This window comes from Melopsittacus undulatus, chromosome 3 (genome assembly GCF_012275295.1).
Source record: "Melopsittacus undulatus isolate bMelUnd1 chromosome 3, bMelUnd1.mat.Z, whole genome shotgun sequence".
Lineage (NCBI taxonomy): Eukaryota > Metazoa > Chordata > Aves > Psittaciformes > Psittaculidae > Melopsittacus > Melopsittacus undulatus.
In genome coordinates this window covers 14,561,590-14,578,858 of record NC_047529.1, presented here as the reverse complement: position 1 = coordinate 14,578,858, position 17,269 = coordinate 14,561,590, and the positions used below count along the sequence as shown (strand labels likewise).

Here is a 17,269-nt window from a genome sequence, read left to right as displayed (position 1 = left end):
GCATGTCCTCTGCGCCAGATACTATTTTCTGCTGAGTATTGGAGAGGGCAGATGACACTGGCAAGTACAGAGGGTGAGATGTAGCCAGAAACAATTCCTGTTGATAGATTAACCACAGTCATTCTAAGTATACAGTATCTCTAGGGATTGTAAAATATATTTGCAAGAGGCTTGTGATTTATTCTTTGTCATCTGGGACCTGTGGCCAAAAGAACAGTTGTCCTGTGTAGGAGAGCATGCAATATATTATTCATCCCACCCCTTACAGGCAAGTAAGCCAATCTCTTTCTTTTTTTTTTAATTGCAAGTCTGGAGATTTATGAAAGAAGTGATTTTTCTCTGTTTTTTTTTTCACTCCTGACACTCATTCAACTTGCCTTCATTCTAATTCCATATTCCAGTCACATACCAAGGATGTTTAATAACCGTAATCATACATAATGACAGAGAGATTATGGTTCAATAAGCAAAGCACGTTTTTGTTAATGCCCATGCACTGGAAGTGCAGGATGTCACTACTATGAAATGGTCAGGCTCTAGGTCTTAGTAGACAGGAAGAGCCATTTGTTGAATAGTCCAAGAGTTAAAAGCTAATATTTATAGGTGGTGCTTTCCTCCTCTAGATGTCAGAGCTTTCCAAAGGAAAAGAATGTGACTAGATTTCATTCTTAGGCTAGATGTATATTTACTGTTAATTCTGACACAGATTGTAAATTTAACAATTAATTTCTCTTCAGCTCTTAAAATCTTCTTTTCACCTTAAATCTTTTAAAGCTGTTCTGTCCTGCAGTGGAACTTTAAAACCTCGCTTAGCTATCACTTCAGTCATCTTTGGTTTTTCTTCAGTGTTGTGTGTCACATCAGAATTGGTACCATAAATCATTCACAGCTGTATGTCACTTTTGACTTGTACATTTGCTACTGAGCCCTTGCTTTCCTGCTGATGAAGAAGAATCATAGAATAGTTAGGGTTGGAAAGGACCTTAAGATCATCTAGTTCCAAACCCCCTGCCATGGGCAGGGACACCTCACACTAAAGCATGCCACGCAAGGCTTTGTCCAACCTGGCCTTGAACACTGCCAGGGATGGAGCATTCACTACCTCCCTGGGCAACCCATTCCAGTGCCTCACCACCCTAACAGTAAAGAATTTCTTCCTTATATCCAATCGAAACCTCCCCTGTTTAAGTTTTAACCCATTACCCCTTGTCCTGTCACTACAGTCCCTAATGAAGAGTCCCTCCAGAGCATCCCTGTAGGCCCCCTTCAGATACTGGAAGGCTGCTATGAGGTCTCCATGCAGCCTTCTCTTCCCCAGGCTGAACAGCCCCAGCTTTCTCAGCCTGTCTTCATATGGGAGGTGCTCCAGTCCCCTGATCATCCTCATGGCCCTCCTCTGGATTTGTTCCAACAGTTCCATGTCCTTTTTATGCTGAGGACATTAGAACTGCACACAGTACTCCAAGTGAGGTCTCACAAGAGCAGAGTAGAGGGGCAGGATCACCTCCTTCAGCCTGCTGGTCACGCTTCTTTTGATGCAGCCCAGGATACGGTTGCTTTCTGGGCTGAGTGCACACTGACGACGGCTCATGTTAATTTTCTCATCAACCAACACCCCCAAGTCCTTCTCTGCAGGGTTGCTCTAAATCTCTTCTCTGCCCAACCTGTAGCGGTGCCTGGGATTGCTCTGACCCAGGTGTAGGACCTTGCACTTGTCATGGTTAAACTCCATAAGGTTGGCATCAGTCCACCTCACAAGTGTGTCAGGGACCCTCTGGATGACATTCTTTCTCTCCAGCGGATCAACTGAACCACACAGCTTGGTGTCATCAGAAAACTTGCTGAGGGCACACTCAATCCCATTGTCCATGTCACTGACAAATATGTTAAACAAGACTAGTCTCAACACTGATCCCTGAGGGACACCACTCGTTACTGGTCTCCAGCCGGACATTGAGCTGTTGACCACAATTCTTTGCATGCGCCCATCCAGCCAGTTCTTTATCCACCGAGTGGTCCACCTATCAAACTGGTGTCTCTCCAATTTAGAGACAAGGATGTCATGTGGGACAGTGTCAAACACTTTGCACAAGTCCAGGTAGATGACATCAACTGCTCCACCCCTGTCCACCAGTCCCATAGCCCCATCATAGAAGAATGAAAACTGGATATTAGAGAAAAATTCTTCACTGTAAGGGTGATCAAGCATTGGAACAGGCTTCCCCAAGGAAGTGGTGGAATCACTGCTCCTGGAAGTGTGCACAAACTGTATAGATGAGGTCCTTAGTGACTTGTGTTAGTGGTGGTCTTAACAGTCCTGCGGTAATTTGATTTGATGATCTTAAAGCTTTTTTCCTTCCTGGTTGATTCTATGTATTACTTGCTTGACTTCACTCAGAAGTAATGCTGTATAGAATTACAATTTTAAAGGCACTTTTCAAAGCTGCTTGCAGAATTCCTTAACGGCTTTGCTGCAGGCTCTCTCAGAGCAGGGAAAGTGCAGGCTGCTCACTTAAACACCTCCCTCCAACTTCTTAAAACAAAAAATTAGAATATACTTTCAGAGAAGGGTGATTCAGGTTTCTCTTTCTCTTGAAACGACCTCATTTTGCTTCTGTTTTGTGGGGGATGTGTTTTGACTTCAAACTTTTAATATTTTGCTTGTAGCAAAATGTCAGATTACAACCAATTAGGCTAACTGTTTGGAAATTACTTTCTATTATGTTCCATAAGTCATTAGTGAGGGTTTTGAGTGCTTTTGGTGGCTGTGAGGCAGAAAAATATTCAAGAACAAATCTAGGCATCAAATAATCAAGTTATTGATGCAGCTCAAATTCCACTTCTAATAAGAAAATAATTTTTATTTATGAAGCAAGTCTCCATTTACTCCCCTCAGGCTACTCAAGGTCTTGAGTAATACTGTCCTTGAACAGTGTCAGAAAAACACAGTAATACTTCTGAGGAAAAACCCCAAAACTGTAGTCATAAAACTGCATGTAGGGATTTAATAGAGGCAGAATCTGCCAATAGAGAGTAAGGTAGAGGTCCTTAAAACAAGGGAAGTGGCTGTTTGGTTGGGTTCACTTCAGGTCTCAGATGTGCCTTTGTGCAGATGCTCATATGGCATTAATTTTTCATCCAAGGAGCTATGGAGGAGAAGAAGAGTCACCTGCTGAGCTGATCTGTTATCAAGGAATTCCGAAAGATGGGGTGAACTGGTATGAAAGTGTGATGGGAAGAAATTGGGGATAGGAGAGAGAAGGTAGCAGATGCTGAGGAGATAGACATGTCCAGAAATGTCAGCCTGTAGTGGATGAGCCCTTCCAGGTGGGGAAAAGCAAAACTGAGGACTTTATGGAAGGAGAACTGGCCACATGTGGTGAGGACCTCCTAGTAGCTATTTGTAGTGAAAGTGATTGCCAGGGGGATGGAAGGATAGAGGAGCTTGCTTGAGGCTAACGAGTTCTGTGAGATTCAGCCTTTGTTCCTGGGCTGCCAGACTCTCTGAGCTCCTGCTTCTTGCTCTAAGCGTGGGTTGGCTTGGTTTGATATCAGTGGAGAACAACATGAAATCCTTCAGTCCTAACACAATCTGTGTTTCAGAGATTTGTCACTTCTAAGAAGTTGAGAAGAGTGTGTGTTTCTCCTAAAGTAGTATTTGAGACTCTGGCAAGCATGTTGCCAGATGATTCTCTAGCTAGCTGGTTTTACTTAGTCCCCATCCTTTTCTTCTTCTGTTGCTTCTGTTTCTGGTTATGCTTCATCTTCGCCAGGTTCAATGGGGCTTTGAGCAATCTGGTGTAGTGGAAGGTGTCCCTGTCCATGGCAGGGGGGTTGGAACCAGATGAACCTTAAGGTCCTTTCCAACCCAACCCATTCTATGAGTTTGTTTATGCACAGTCTTCAGTGCAGTGTGCCCTAGCTTGTGCTGAGGCATCAACTTGTGTCATTGCTTTACAAAGTGAATTTAAGCAGCTTTCCAAAGTTTCTCAGGGTGTGATTTGAATAGCTGTACCATGGTGTGGTTCACCTGCTACAGAAGTAGCAAACTAGACCTCTTTTAGCCCAAAGTGTAGTTTACTTCGTTAGCACCCATGTTCCAAACTCAGTCCTTCCCACTTCCTAGAGAATAATCTCAACTGAGCATAACACAATATGTCTTTTTCTGTGTGATCCTGAATCTCTTTTCTCTCTCCCCAGAGGTCACACCGTGAAGGCTGTGTGTGAGTCTTTTCACCTAGCCAAGGATGCCGGGTTCAAAGTGGTGGCGCACATGATGCCTGATCTACCAAACATGGGCTTTGAAAGGGACATGGACCAGTTTGTTGTGAGTACAGCTTAAAATAATGGAGAGTTTCTAGTGTGTTCCAGCTTTTTCATCTGATGCTGCTTCTCTTTCTTAGCTATTAGTTATAATCCAGGCCAGAATTGTTTCTTAAGGACAAATAATTTAAAATTCATTTTTGAAGGTGGAGTGTGAGAAAGATTTGTTGAACTACTTCATCCAGAAAATTATATCCTTGCCTCATGAAAGACTGAGTCACTCGGGTCTCTGTGGAATATAGCTCTTCCGATATTAACTAGGGCTCTTAGTTCTTCCAAGGTGGTTTTCTTCCCTTGGATTTAGAATAGTGTATGATTCAAAGTTAAAAGCATACTATCTCAAAGGTACCTAATTGCATAATAGAGTGTATAGGTGTATTATATGGCATCTCTGTTCTTGGCTCAATGCTAGTCAATATCTGTCAATGATGTAGAAGAAAATATAAAAGTATTTGCAGAGAAACTGAAATGAGGAATAAAGAGTAAATGTAAATATTGCAGGGAAATTACCACTTCATCTGGTAGCCTGGTGGATTTTTTCACATAATTTCTTTTGTTTTTTAAGTCAAATTGGTTGGATTTTTTTTCCTAAATAGTGCAAAAACTCCAGTCGCAACTCAGGAATGGCAGGTATATTTCCATGCAAGTCAGACTAGGTGCTTCCAGGCACTAAAAAGTTATTGGTGCAATGCATTATATTGATCAGAAGGACAGGCAGAAAGCAATGGTTTATCTTGGTATGCTGCAAACACACATGTCTAGAAAGAGCTAATACAAAATGCAGCTGTACAGTACATGAAGGCAATTCTGAAACCTCAGGAGGTGCTTTTTCTAAGGGCTTCTGTGCAGAATTCCTTGAGCTCTTCATAAATGTGTTATCACTGTACTCAGCAAATCTTATGTTCATGTGAAAAAGTGAGAGGCTGGGGCAAAGGGGTATGCATAAAACTAGAGGAGAATTCAGTGAGAGAGCTTAAAACTAACTCAAAATTCCTGCCCCAGATGTTGTTGCTCTTGAATTAATTTCTTATAGTGCTGGAGGAGGTAGAGGGTGGACATCACACTAGCAGTGTTTCCAGAGAATTTCTTGTGATGCAGGGTATGGGAAAACTTGGATTCCCTTACTGTATCTTTGATATATATCTCATACGTATATATACATGGACCTGTTAGACTGAGTTCAGAGGAGGCCACGAAGATGCCCTGAGGGCTGGAGCATCTCTGCTATGGAGACAGGCTGAGAGAGCTGGGCTTGTTCAGCCTGGAGAAGAGAAGGCTCCAGGGGGACCTTAATGTAGTTTCCAGTGCCTAAAGGGGTCGAAAAGAAAGCTGGAGAGGGGCTTTGGACAATGACCTATAGAGACAGGACAAGGGGGAATGGCTTTAACCTGACAGCGGGGAGATTGAGATGAGCTCTTAGGCAGAAGTTGTTCCCTGTGAGGGTGCTGAGGCCCTGGCACAGGGTGCCCAGAGAAGCTGTGGCTGCCCCATCCTTGGCAGTGTTCAAGGCCAGGTTGGACACAGGGGCTTGCAGCAACCTGGTGTAGCAGAAGGTGTCCCTGCTTATGATAAACGGTTGGAACTGGATGAGCTTTAAGGTCCCTTCCAACCCTAGCCATTCTAGGATTCTTTGTTGTATATCTCATGAAGTTCTCTGGTTTTTTATGTGTAATTATACTACTTAGTGAAGTAATATGAGGCTGGAGAGAATCTGTGATAGAACAATAGTAATACTGACACAAAGATTTGAAGAGTTAACCTTGGATAAGACTCAGCAGAGAAGATAGAGTAATCTAAGGTATTTAGAAGATATAAAACTGAAGAGAGAGAAATTCTTTAAGGCAGAATTACAAGCTTATATAGGAAGTATTTAGCGATTATTATTCTTTGCTGCTTACCCATGATAAATGGCTAAGGCTTTTCCACTGTCTGATCTGGAGTTCCTCCTCTTTCATTGAAGGAGATGTTGGGAGTGTTTAAAGGTGTAACTTCAAATGATGCTGAACTGCCTATAGTTTCTGTAGGCCATCAGGCTCCACTGCTTGTTAGGAAGGATGATGCCATTCTGTATTTTGTCCATATATTAATGACAGTTTTTTCAGAAATAGAAGAGGCAGAAGGTGAAATATCCAGAAAGAAGGCTGGAATTGTGAAAGGGGGCATTAAAAGAAAGCTAGGAAAATAGTTGAACATAGAAAGGCAAGAGAAGGAGAAAACAAATCAGAGAATGTCAGCTGGTTTAGACTATTTCCAACAGAAGATCTCTTGGCTTTGGAGCTTGGAAAACTAGTGTTGATGGCAGGCCAGCTCTGGGACATGATAGGATGGGAAAAGTGAAAGTAGATGAGTATGAGGCCCAAAGAGAATTAGGAAATTTTTCAATTTAGAAAAGGAAGGGATAAGGTAAGATCAGAAGTTTTTGCTGCAACTGGCAAAAAGGCAGGTTGAAGGGCCAGGAAAGAGAAATGCTAAGCAGGGGATTAAGAAAACCAGGTGATAGTTTAAAAGGGGGAATTCAAGACTACAAGGGGGGTGAAGACCAAGCGACAGCCATGTTAATGAGTTCAGAAATTTGAAGCAGGACTTGCAGATCAAATTAAGATTAGATGTCAGTGAACATACAGATGAGGAGCTGAAGGATGAATAATCAGTGTGGAGGATGAAGCCCTCAAGAAGCAATGTGAATGCTGCAGTGTGGAAGTGGGAGCTGGGAGGCAAAGTGGTGGGGAAGAGGTGAGAAGTCACATCAACATGGAGAGAAGAGCTATACCTGTGTCATTTCAAACAAAAGAAGGTATGTGAAAGGGGAGAAGAAGGAATCAAAAATGGTTGTGTTAAAGAGGTTTGCAGGGTCCCCACCTTGACCTTGTCTGGTCTCAGACCAGACAACATATGTAAAAAGACCCGTGTGAAGGAGGTAGCTGTGAAGTTGCTGCCTAACTAAGCGATCACCATGCCTTTTGGGAAATGGAGCTGCAGGGAATGGGAGTGGAGAGGTTGTGGATCATAGAATCACAGACTGTTTTGGATTGGAAGGGACCTTAAGGCTCATCCAGTTCCAACCCCCTGGCACGGGTAGCAACACCTTCCACTAGACCAGGTTGCTCTAAGCCCCATCCAACCTGACCTTGAACACTGCCAGGGATGGGGCAGCCACAGCTTCTCTGGGCAACCTGTGCCAGGGCCTCACTACCCTCATAGTAAAGAATGTTTTCCCTAATATCTAACCTAAACCTCCCCTCTCTCAGTTTAAAACCCTTGATCACTGTGATGTGTTTCAAGGTGGACTGGTAAACAGGAGACCACTGTCCTCTTCCCTTTACCTTCTTCTAAGCCTTTCTGATCCTATTTTAAATGCTTTATAACTTGTTTTTTAAAGATCCTTTGTCTTAAATAGGGGAGAATAAAGGCTAAAAGCAACTCTTTCCCCCTTTTTTTATTTCCCTCCAGAGTCCAGTGGTGAACATAATGGAAGTATTTAGCAGGCAGTAACTCCTTCTTTCTCGGGCATTCAGCTAGATAGTAATTCTCCATTTCCTACCTTAAAATTTTCTATCGTAATTTTGAGTTTAACAACTTATTTATGTGTTGTGCTGTATAAATGTTAGCCCATGCTCGTAAATATTTAGATGTTTCTACTACATAAAAATAATGTGAGAGCAGAGAGGAGCCAAATGAAGAGCATCTGTTGTGTTCTTGCAACAGTACTGAGCTGTTCATGAGCAACAGGAGTGCTCTTTTATGCATTCTCCTAAAATATATCATCATCTTTGAGTTTTGGGACAAAATCACCTGTGGCTTATCAAGGATCTTTATAGATCTTTGATTTTGCAGTACTTCAGAATAGTTTGGAAAGATAACTTTATTTGTTGTGATATTAACCTCCTTTCTAGCAATGTGCTTTTCAGACCAGGGAAAAGTAGGACAAAAAAGGAACTAAGTTGACTTTAAAAGGAGGTCTAAGCACCTTGCCTTCATTACCAGTTGATGTATTAAATACAGGAGCTTCTCTTGGGAAGATAACAACTTGCTGATTGTGCTGACTGTGTACTAAAAATACTGGGTGCTTCTTCAAATTGAACAGGTAATTATGGTTTCAAGACTAACATTGTTTCTGTCCCGTATGACCTATTGATTTTGAAACGTTTCCTGCTCCTTCTATCCAGCAGCAAGGATGCTCATCAGTTACTTCTTTGCAGACATATCTAGATTTTCAAAGTTGTGTGTGTATATAGCAAGAGTTTTCCTGGACAGTTTATTAATAATTACCCAAAGCATTAGTTCATTGATGGAATTATACTGAATGTGTTTCATTATATGCATATATAATTTTTTACAGTACATAGGAAGTGGCTGGCTTCATCAGGAAAACTGTTAGTTACTTTTTTTTAAAGAGAGGGGATGTACTAGTCCTGTGTCCCCTTTATGTTGTGCTTCTCCACCCCCTCTCTCATCATGCCTCTTTTCTTCCCTTATTATTGATTCTTTTTATAGCCTTGGAGGATTTCCTTTCTACTTCAGGTCTTTCTACCCCATTCCACATATGGGGAAAGCACTGCAGGGAGGGAGTATGCTCTGCTTCTTCCCACCACCCATGTGGCTGTGCCAGGAGCTTCAGGTAGTGTACATCTACATACACACGCTGCTAGTTACTGTTGGCAAATGCAAGCATAACAGATAACACCGATTCGCAGCGCCTCACGTAGCAGGTGGTCGGAGAAAATAATTAGAATAATAGCTAGAATAAATCAAGGACTCAGCGGGAATAATGGAATTGTTACCAGAGCAGACACCTCATTCTGTGGAACGCGATAAACACTCAGCTTTGCTGCTGAACCACGAGAGAGATGAGGTGACTCTAGGGGTAAATTGTTGGGGGGATTCATGAATCACAGTTGCCAACAGGGCTACCAAGCAGAACTTAGGATTTAAGCAAAAACTTTAGGAGGCTAAAGAATTCCCAGGATGTTATTATTAAATTCTTCATTCTGTTTCTGCAGAGCCACTGAGTGGCAATAGTATAATCAACAAAGTTTATCTGCTCTAAAATAAATACTACTAAGTTAATAATGGATTTATGAATGGAGAAGGTATTGCAGTGTTTGTTTTATATTTATGGTCTTTGCCTAAGCATGATTTACTGTTGCTGTTCCTCCCAGTCTTCCAGGAGGGATGGCTGAAAGCCCATCTCGAACAGCTTTAAAGACTTTTCATAGGTGAATTAAATGTGAGGAGCAGAAAAAAAGGAAAGGAAACAGGGAGGAGAGCCAGAAGATCAGAAATTTCAAGTGTGGGAAGTGTCAGGGGAAGTGTCATAGCGAGTTGTGGCAGAGCCTGTCAGCTCTGAAGGCACATGGGAACTGGTGGATGCAGCCCAGAAACATCAGATAGGCCTCCAGTTGTTGAGGAGCTCTTTTTCCATGAGGAGATGTGTGAGGAGGTCCTGTGGCTTTACTCTGTCTAAAGTCTTGCATAAATAAAATGATGAGGGTAAAAGCATAGGCAGGACTATTTAATGGGCAGTATAGGAGACACATATCAGGCTGAGGAGCTTTTTGGCTTGTTTCAGCAGAGCTGGTCTTGTATTCTTTAAATAAAATGCAGTCAGTGAATGGTTTTAGTCTGGTGAAAATTCATTTTCTTACAGTCATATGTGAGACTGGATATTTTTTTTTCTTGAAAGAATTGCAAAATAAACATTTCCTAGAAATAGACCAGTTTTAGTGAAATGCCTGATGCACCTGTGGTTCAGGTGTAAGTGGTGCTGAAGGGTCCATCCTTTTCTTGAACATGAGAGAGAAAAGCAACAGTCAAGTAATGCAGTGGGTAATACAGCTGTCCTTTTTCTTTGCAACGTATTTGACATTATTGTAAAACTTCGGAAACTTGTATCACCTCTAGCTGTAAATAAGGAGATAGTTTTCCTCAGGACTCCCATTTTCATCAGGGAGATTAAATTCATGATTAAACTAATATATTGCACCTCAATAGGGGCTTTTAATAACTGTAATAAAAGATGGCTAAACTCCTTTTCTACATTGATTTTTACTCCTTTGGGAAGAGCGTTATCTGTGTTTTTAAACAGAGCTCTGAAAGGTTTCTTGGGGTAAATGATTTCTCTTTCATTTCCTACTAAACATCTCATTGAGACACTGCTATTTGCAGGTAGCCAGCTTTACCTCTGTAGATTTGTCTTTTTCTTTTCATGGCACATTTACAGAAACAGATCAGACAGTATTTAATGATCAGTCCTTCAGTTACTAGAGCTTCTCTTGGATTCTAGTAAATGTTAGTGCTAAAAAGCCCTTCACAATTATAGTTCCATGAACTATGACCAATGCCATGGTAATTTTTATGTTAATATGAATCATGATAGTAAGGGACAAGCTATTTTTTGGAAAGTATTTTCACAGATAATTCATATTTCTCTGGGTAAAATATCTAGATAAAGTTCTAGTGTGTGCCCACTTCTGCAGATGGTGGAGTTGTGTGCACAAAGCTCCTCTCCCGTTCCAGCATAAGTGTGTAAATGACTTTTATGTGGTTGCTGGGTATGTTTGTGGCATTTCTGGGTGGTATGTTTCCTATAAGGCAGGTTAAACTTCTCTCTAGACATGTGGAGTGTGGGAAAGAAGTAGAAGTTAAAGCTGCAGCCCTCAGTGTGACAATGTGCAGGAGCAGAATAGCTGAATCCATTGTTTAGGTAAAACTGGTCCTTCAGCTTCTGCATCATCTGGGGACCCATGGGCAATGTGGAAAATACAGAGGATGGAGTTTCAGTAGTGGCCTGATGTTTTCTACGTTCTGCTGTAGAAATTGTACATACTGAATCACAGAATCCTAGAATCTCAGGTCAGAACGAACCTTAAGGATCATCTGGTATAACTTTTCTAGACAAAGCATAACCTAGACTACATGGCCCAGGACCCTCTCCAGCTGAATGTTGACAATGTCCAAAGTTGGGAGGTTCATCACTTCTCCTTGGAGATGATTCCCATTGCTGATTGTTCTCATGGTGAAAAATTTTCCTCTTGTGTCCGGCTGGTGATAAGGTCTCCCCTTGAGCTTTCTTTTCTCCAGGCTGAACAAGCCCAGTTTTCTCTGTCTTTCCTCGCACAGCTGACCAGCCCTTGGATCCTCTTTGTAGCACTTCTCTGGACCCTCTCCATCTTTTTTGTAGTGCAGGAACCAAACCTGAGTACAATATTCCAGTTGTGCCCCGACAATCACTGAGGAGAGTGAGACAATGACATCTTTATCTCTGCTAGTGATGCCCTTGTTGATGTAACCCAGCATCCTGTATTGCTGTACCATTAGTATGGACATGATAAATTGCAAGGCTGTGTGGAAAACCTGCATTTATTATGGGTCTTGGATTGCTTCCTTTGTCTTTCTGAATTAGTATTTTGTTCACACACACATTTTCCTCCAGCATGCCAGCTGTAAAAGTTACAATAATAATAATCACTACCTTTAAAATAGCTTCTCATTCACAAAAAGCTTCTGCTAAATACAAAGGTACATTTGAGACCCTTTCTCTATCTGAACTAAAAGATCATTTCTGCACTTGACAGTCCCAAGGCCACCACGGGTTGCACAGGCTCCTGCAGTCATTTGTGGTTTTTCACACCAGCATTCAGAAGTTGTTTTCTGGGGCTTTTTTCACTGCTGCTGGGCCCCTTGCTGCTGCAGTCAATAATGAGCATATGGCTGGGAACATGCAGCCAAATGGAAAGGGGTGCAGGAACAGGGGGATGTGTCTTGGCTAGGGAGTGTGAATTTGACGGCTGTTTAGGCAAAGAGAGCATCATTCAGTAAAATGCGTATTTTAGCAGAAACCATCAGCAGCAACTGAATGCTTGTCATCAGAGTGCACAAACTATGATACCCAAATTAAATTTCTGAGGACTAAGTTGCTAGTTTGGGGGGGGGGGGGGAAGGGTGTTTGATATTAAATAAAAAAAAAGCTTACTGGAAAAGTCTAATGCTTTTGCTATGAGCAAGGATGAGAGAAGCTTCCACAGGGTTGAGTGGGGTGGGAAAGGGCGCATGGTTGTATGGGTGCTCCTTATGGCGAGTTCTGATGAAGGGGGATTAGATTATGAGAAACATTAAAAGAGTTGCTTTTTGGGGGTATGTGAAATGTAAAAATATGCTTTACAGGGATCTGTATAGCAACATTGGTGTACTTAAGACAGTGAAAAATGCTGTATTTCTTATACTTAGCCCTAGGGGAAAGCTGACCCTTCCAGACAGAGAGAGACCTGAGTTCTGTGCTTAGTAAAAGTGAAGGTGAAACTTCACAGCAGATTGATTGAGGTATTCTCATGGGTTTCTCCAAAACTGCGTAATAAATGGAGACTCACTTGGAGCACCTGCAAGACTAAGCAGATGGGACTGCTTGGTGCAGTGAGCACAATCTGGAGAGATTTGTCTTGGTGTTTAGATAGAAACTGAGTTCAGGAGTCAAAACCACGCTCCAAGGTCATGCTGCTGATGCCCAAGGCCTCTTACAAATGTTAGATGTCTCTTATTGTTGAGTTGTATTATAGCACTGCTGGGAAGTGTTGCAGACTAGGTTCTCCTTGCCATAAGTTCTGTGCAGACTTGGAGAGAGCAACTTTCCAACAGTGTTGGACAGGAGGCAGTCTGTGGATCCTGAGAGTCCAGGGGTAAAGAGAGACTCTGAGGCAGGAGGCAGGCATGTTCCCTTCTTGTCTTGCAGCAGCAGTTTCCTATACTATGTTGAGGAGTAGGGTATTTATGACTCAGGTGCATAGTCTTGGGTAAATAACTCTCTGAAGACAGCTTCACGTCTGTGGACAAAATGCTTCTGTCAGTTTGTCTCTGTTTTAATGGTTGCTTTGCATGCCAAAAGCGGTTTCTTCCTTGGTTTAATGTGATAATGTGTTGTTATTGAAGCTGAAGATTGTGTTAGACACTTCTAGAAATGTTCCCTTTGGCATATGGGTTTGGGGTCTTGAGGCTGTTGGGGAAGGGAGGAAGTGTAACAGCTTCCCGCATCTTGAAGGGTGAATTACAAGTCCTTCACACTGTTCACTCTGGGTATTAGCAGACAAATCGACTTATTTTATTTGATGTTCAAAGTCTGCATGAGGCATAATACATCCTAAAGTAAGCATATATATTAGTCTGCTAAGTAGCAACCAAAATTATACATTTTTATTTATTCATAGAATCATAGAATGGTTTGGGATGGGAGGCATGTTAAAGCTCATCCAGTTCAAGCCCCCTGCCACAGGCAAGGACACCTTCCACTACACCAGGTTGCTCCAAGCCCCATCCAGCCTGGCCTTGAGCACTGCCAGGGATGGGGCAGCCACAGCTTCTCTGGGCAACCTCTGCCAGGGTCTCATGATTCGGAGAAAACTCCAGGAACAAACACCCCCCAAGTGGGTAGATGCAGGGGGCATCTTACACTCACCACCCTCACAGGGAGCAACTTCCTAAGAGCTCATCTCAATCTCCCCTCTGTCAGGTTAAAGCCATTCCCCCTTGTCCTGTCCCTACAGGCCCTTGTCAAAAGCCCCTCTTCAGCTTTCTTGTCAGCCCCTTTAGGCACTGGAAGCTGCTCTAAGGTCTCCCTGGAGCCTTCTCTTCTCCAGGCTGAACAAGCCCAGCTCTCTCAGCCTGTCTCCATAGCAGAGGTGCTCCAGTCCTTGGAGAATCTTCGTGGCCTCCTTTGGACTCACTTCAACAGCTCCACATCTTTATATTGGGCCCCAGAGCTGGACATAGGCCTGGGGGGGGGGGTCTCACCAGAGCAGAGGGGGAGAATCCCCTCCCTCAACCTGCAGGTCACACTGCTGGTGAAGCAGCCCAGGGTATGGTCGGTTTCTGGGCTACAAGCGCCCATTGTTGGGTCAGGTTGAGCTTTGATAGGTCATATTCTGTAACCTGAGAGGAAGTCTCAGGTCACATAATTGAAAGATAGTGATGTTAAGTGATTTTTTTAAATCACCACTTCTCAGACTGCTGTTGGATAGGATTTATTTTCCTGCTTCCCATGTGGCAACTGCTTGACTATGTGCATGTTCCCAGGCTTCCGAAGGCAGCAAAAAGGCCCAATTTAGTCTCTACTTCTCGGTCAGTAGGCCGTTGCCTGTATCATTGAATGCAGATCCTATCTTTACGTTTTAATTAAACTCGCATTTACAAGAAAGAGAGAGAAAATGCAAATTTAGAGTTAAAATGGAGCCACATTTTTGAGCCATGAGCTTCTGTTAATGCATATAATTAAACTGCTAAGTGATTGTTCATTCCCTGTAGAGTTGGAAGTGTCATTCAAGGCAGTAGCTTTCAAGTGCTACCAGTATTCAGAGTTATAAATAATACAGCTGATGGAGATAAGGAATGCTGTAATATGGAGAGTTAAGATAATGTTCATCTTAATGTAGTCAAGCATGAATTTATTCATCTGTTTAATGCAGGGACTACAGTAAAGGAACCAATTCAAGAGTCAGGTTGAGTGGCACCTGGTTTCTAGTGGACAGTCATTTAAAAAATGGATTTTAGTGACATTTAACAAATCCTGACATTTTAGCAAATTGCTTTAAAAAAATGGCTGCATTTATCCTATAACTGGTATCTGATCAAACAGTTGAACTTTGTGAGAGCAAGAAGATTAAAGGTGCAACTGAATCTTTGATCTGTAAAATGTTGAAGTGGAATCCCAGAAAATAATATTTTTCTCTTTTTGGAGAGCTGCAGTTTTTTGGTGTCTTCAAAACATGTATTTAATTTGTTCTGCAGTTAAAGCTATCACTAAAATCAGATTAAAACTGCAAGGTATGATCTTTAATATTGGCTAAACTGTGCTATTACTGGACTTGAAAATGGGACCAAACTGCTGAATGCTCTCATGATCCCAAATCATTTGACCTTTCTGTTCCAACTCTGAACTGATACAAGGGTGACTAATGGGGTTTTTATTTTTAAAGTTTATTGCAAATGCACACGACAGTGAAATACTCAAGTTCAGGACTTCATCTCCTGATTCCATCTCCTCTTATATTCTGACCTTTTTTGGTTCACGCAGTGTAACATTGACTTGGTTTTCAACTCATGTCTGTTTTCTTGGACAGTAATTACAATGTCGTGCAATTTCTGTGACTGAAAGCAATTGATGAGAGTTGGACAAAAGAATTCCATCATGCCCTAGGATATGTCTGACTTGATGGAAAAATCAGTGGCTTCTTGGCATCAAAAGTACTAATTTTACACTCATTGGACTCTGATTATTCATATTGGCAGTGAGTTTATGAGGTGGTGGATGAATGGATCCTACAGATGCCATTAGCTTTAATAACAGGGAACTTCTACAACAAAGGCATATGCTACTAAAATCAATTACTGTTCTCATAAAGCATGTTAGTGGCTAACTTGTATAACCTTGTAGACTGAATGTGTGTTGACGGGATCTTATTAAGATTCATTGTTTATAATTCACAGAGCAGCTGTTCCAACAAGTATGTCTAATGGAGCTCAGGTGAAGCAAAAAAATTTGTGAATTCCAGGATTTTGTGGTTACTCGTTACATTATTTCATGTGAAAAAGTACTCAGCTTTTTTCTAATACCTCAAATTGAACAAGGCTATGAGAAACATTATGTTAGGATACAAAGATAGATTTTAGGATCCAGAGATATTTTAGGATTGAGAGAAGTCTTGAGTAGAAGGACTTGGGGGTGATTGTCAGAGGCTCAATGTGGTCTAATGGTATGCACTTGCAGCCCAGAAACCAACCGTGTCCTGGACTGCATCACCAGCAGCATGATCAGCAGGACAAGGGAGAGGATTCTTTGCCTCTGCTCTGCTCTGGTGAGATCCCTCCTGCAGTCCTCTGTCCAGCTCTGGAGCCCCAACATAAGAAGGGCATGGAGCTGTTGGAGTGAGTCCAGAGGAGGCCACAAAGATTCTCTGAGGACTGGAGCAGCTCTGCTATGGAGACAGGCTGGGAGAGCTGGGCTTGTTCAGCCTGGAGAAGAGAAGGCTCCAGGGAGACCTTAGAGCAGCTTCCAGTGCCTAAAGGGACTGACAAGAAAGCTGGAGAGGGGCTTTTGACAAGGGCCTGTAGGGACAGAACAAGGGGGAATGGCTTTAACCTGACAGAGGGGAGACTGAGATGAGCTCTTAGGCAGAAGTTGTTCCCTGTGATTGTGGTTAAGAGCCTGACAGAGGGTGCCCAGAGAAGCTGTGGCTGCCCCATCCCTGGCAGTGTTCAAGGCCAGGTTGGATGGGGCTTGGAGCAACCTGGCTTAGTGGAAGGTGTCCGTGCCCATGGCAGGGGGTTGGAACTGGATGAGCTTCAAGGTGCCTTCCATCCCAAACCATTCTGTGATTCTGTGATATGAAAAGGTCCATGTTTATGAACCTCTAGATCATTTAAGTTTCAACTCATCTAAATTGACAATTTATTTTTAATTACAGTTAAAGCACTATGATGATCACTTATGTGCTGTCCATCATCTACACACACAAATTTAAATTTTTGCTCTAGAATTAATTTTTATTACATGAGATGTGTTAAATTCTAGTTTGATTACAGGCTTTAGCTAGAAGGGAGAAAACTTCAAAGAAAATTGGTTTAGTAGCTTTGAAGTTGTATGTGTGTTCATTTGGAATATTCATGCATGCAGGAGCACTGCATCCTCAATTGATTCAAAAAGCCTGGAAATACGTCAGGATCCTTTTTCTCTAGGTCATCTTTAACCTCTAACTTCATGGTGCGTTAGCTAGCAGACGTGGATTTAAGACCTGCTTGAGTGGTTGCTAGAGCTGATGGAAAGCCTCCTGTTGATTCCAGTGCTGCTGGGAATGGTGGTCTTGGGAACAAATGTTGGTTTAGGGATGGAATTTGTTTTAGCAGTAAAGTGTTCTGAACATTTTTATCAGTCGAAGACACCTTTTAAGGTGTCTAATTATAG

At 42.2% G+C, this 17,269-nt stretch overlaps 1 protein-coding gene across 1 annotated transcript in view; it reads left to right on the top strand.

Moving 5' to 3' along the window:
- Nucleotides 1–17,269, top strand: part of ELP3 (elongator acetyltransferase complex subunit 3) — a 97,869-nt gene that overhangs the window by 31,967 nt on the left and 48,633 nt on the right. Inside the window, exon 9 of the mRNA XM_005146390.4 lies at nucleotides 4,201–4,327. Coding sequence (XP_005146447.2) covers nucleotides 4,201–4,327 — 127 coding nt within the window. The remainder of the gene's footprint in view (nucleotides 1–4,200; nucleotides 4,328–17,269) is intronic.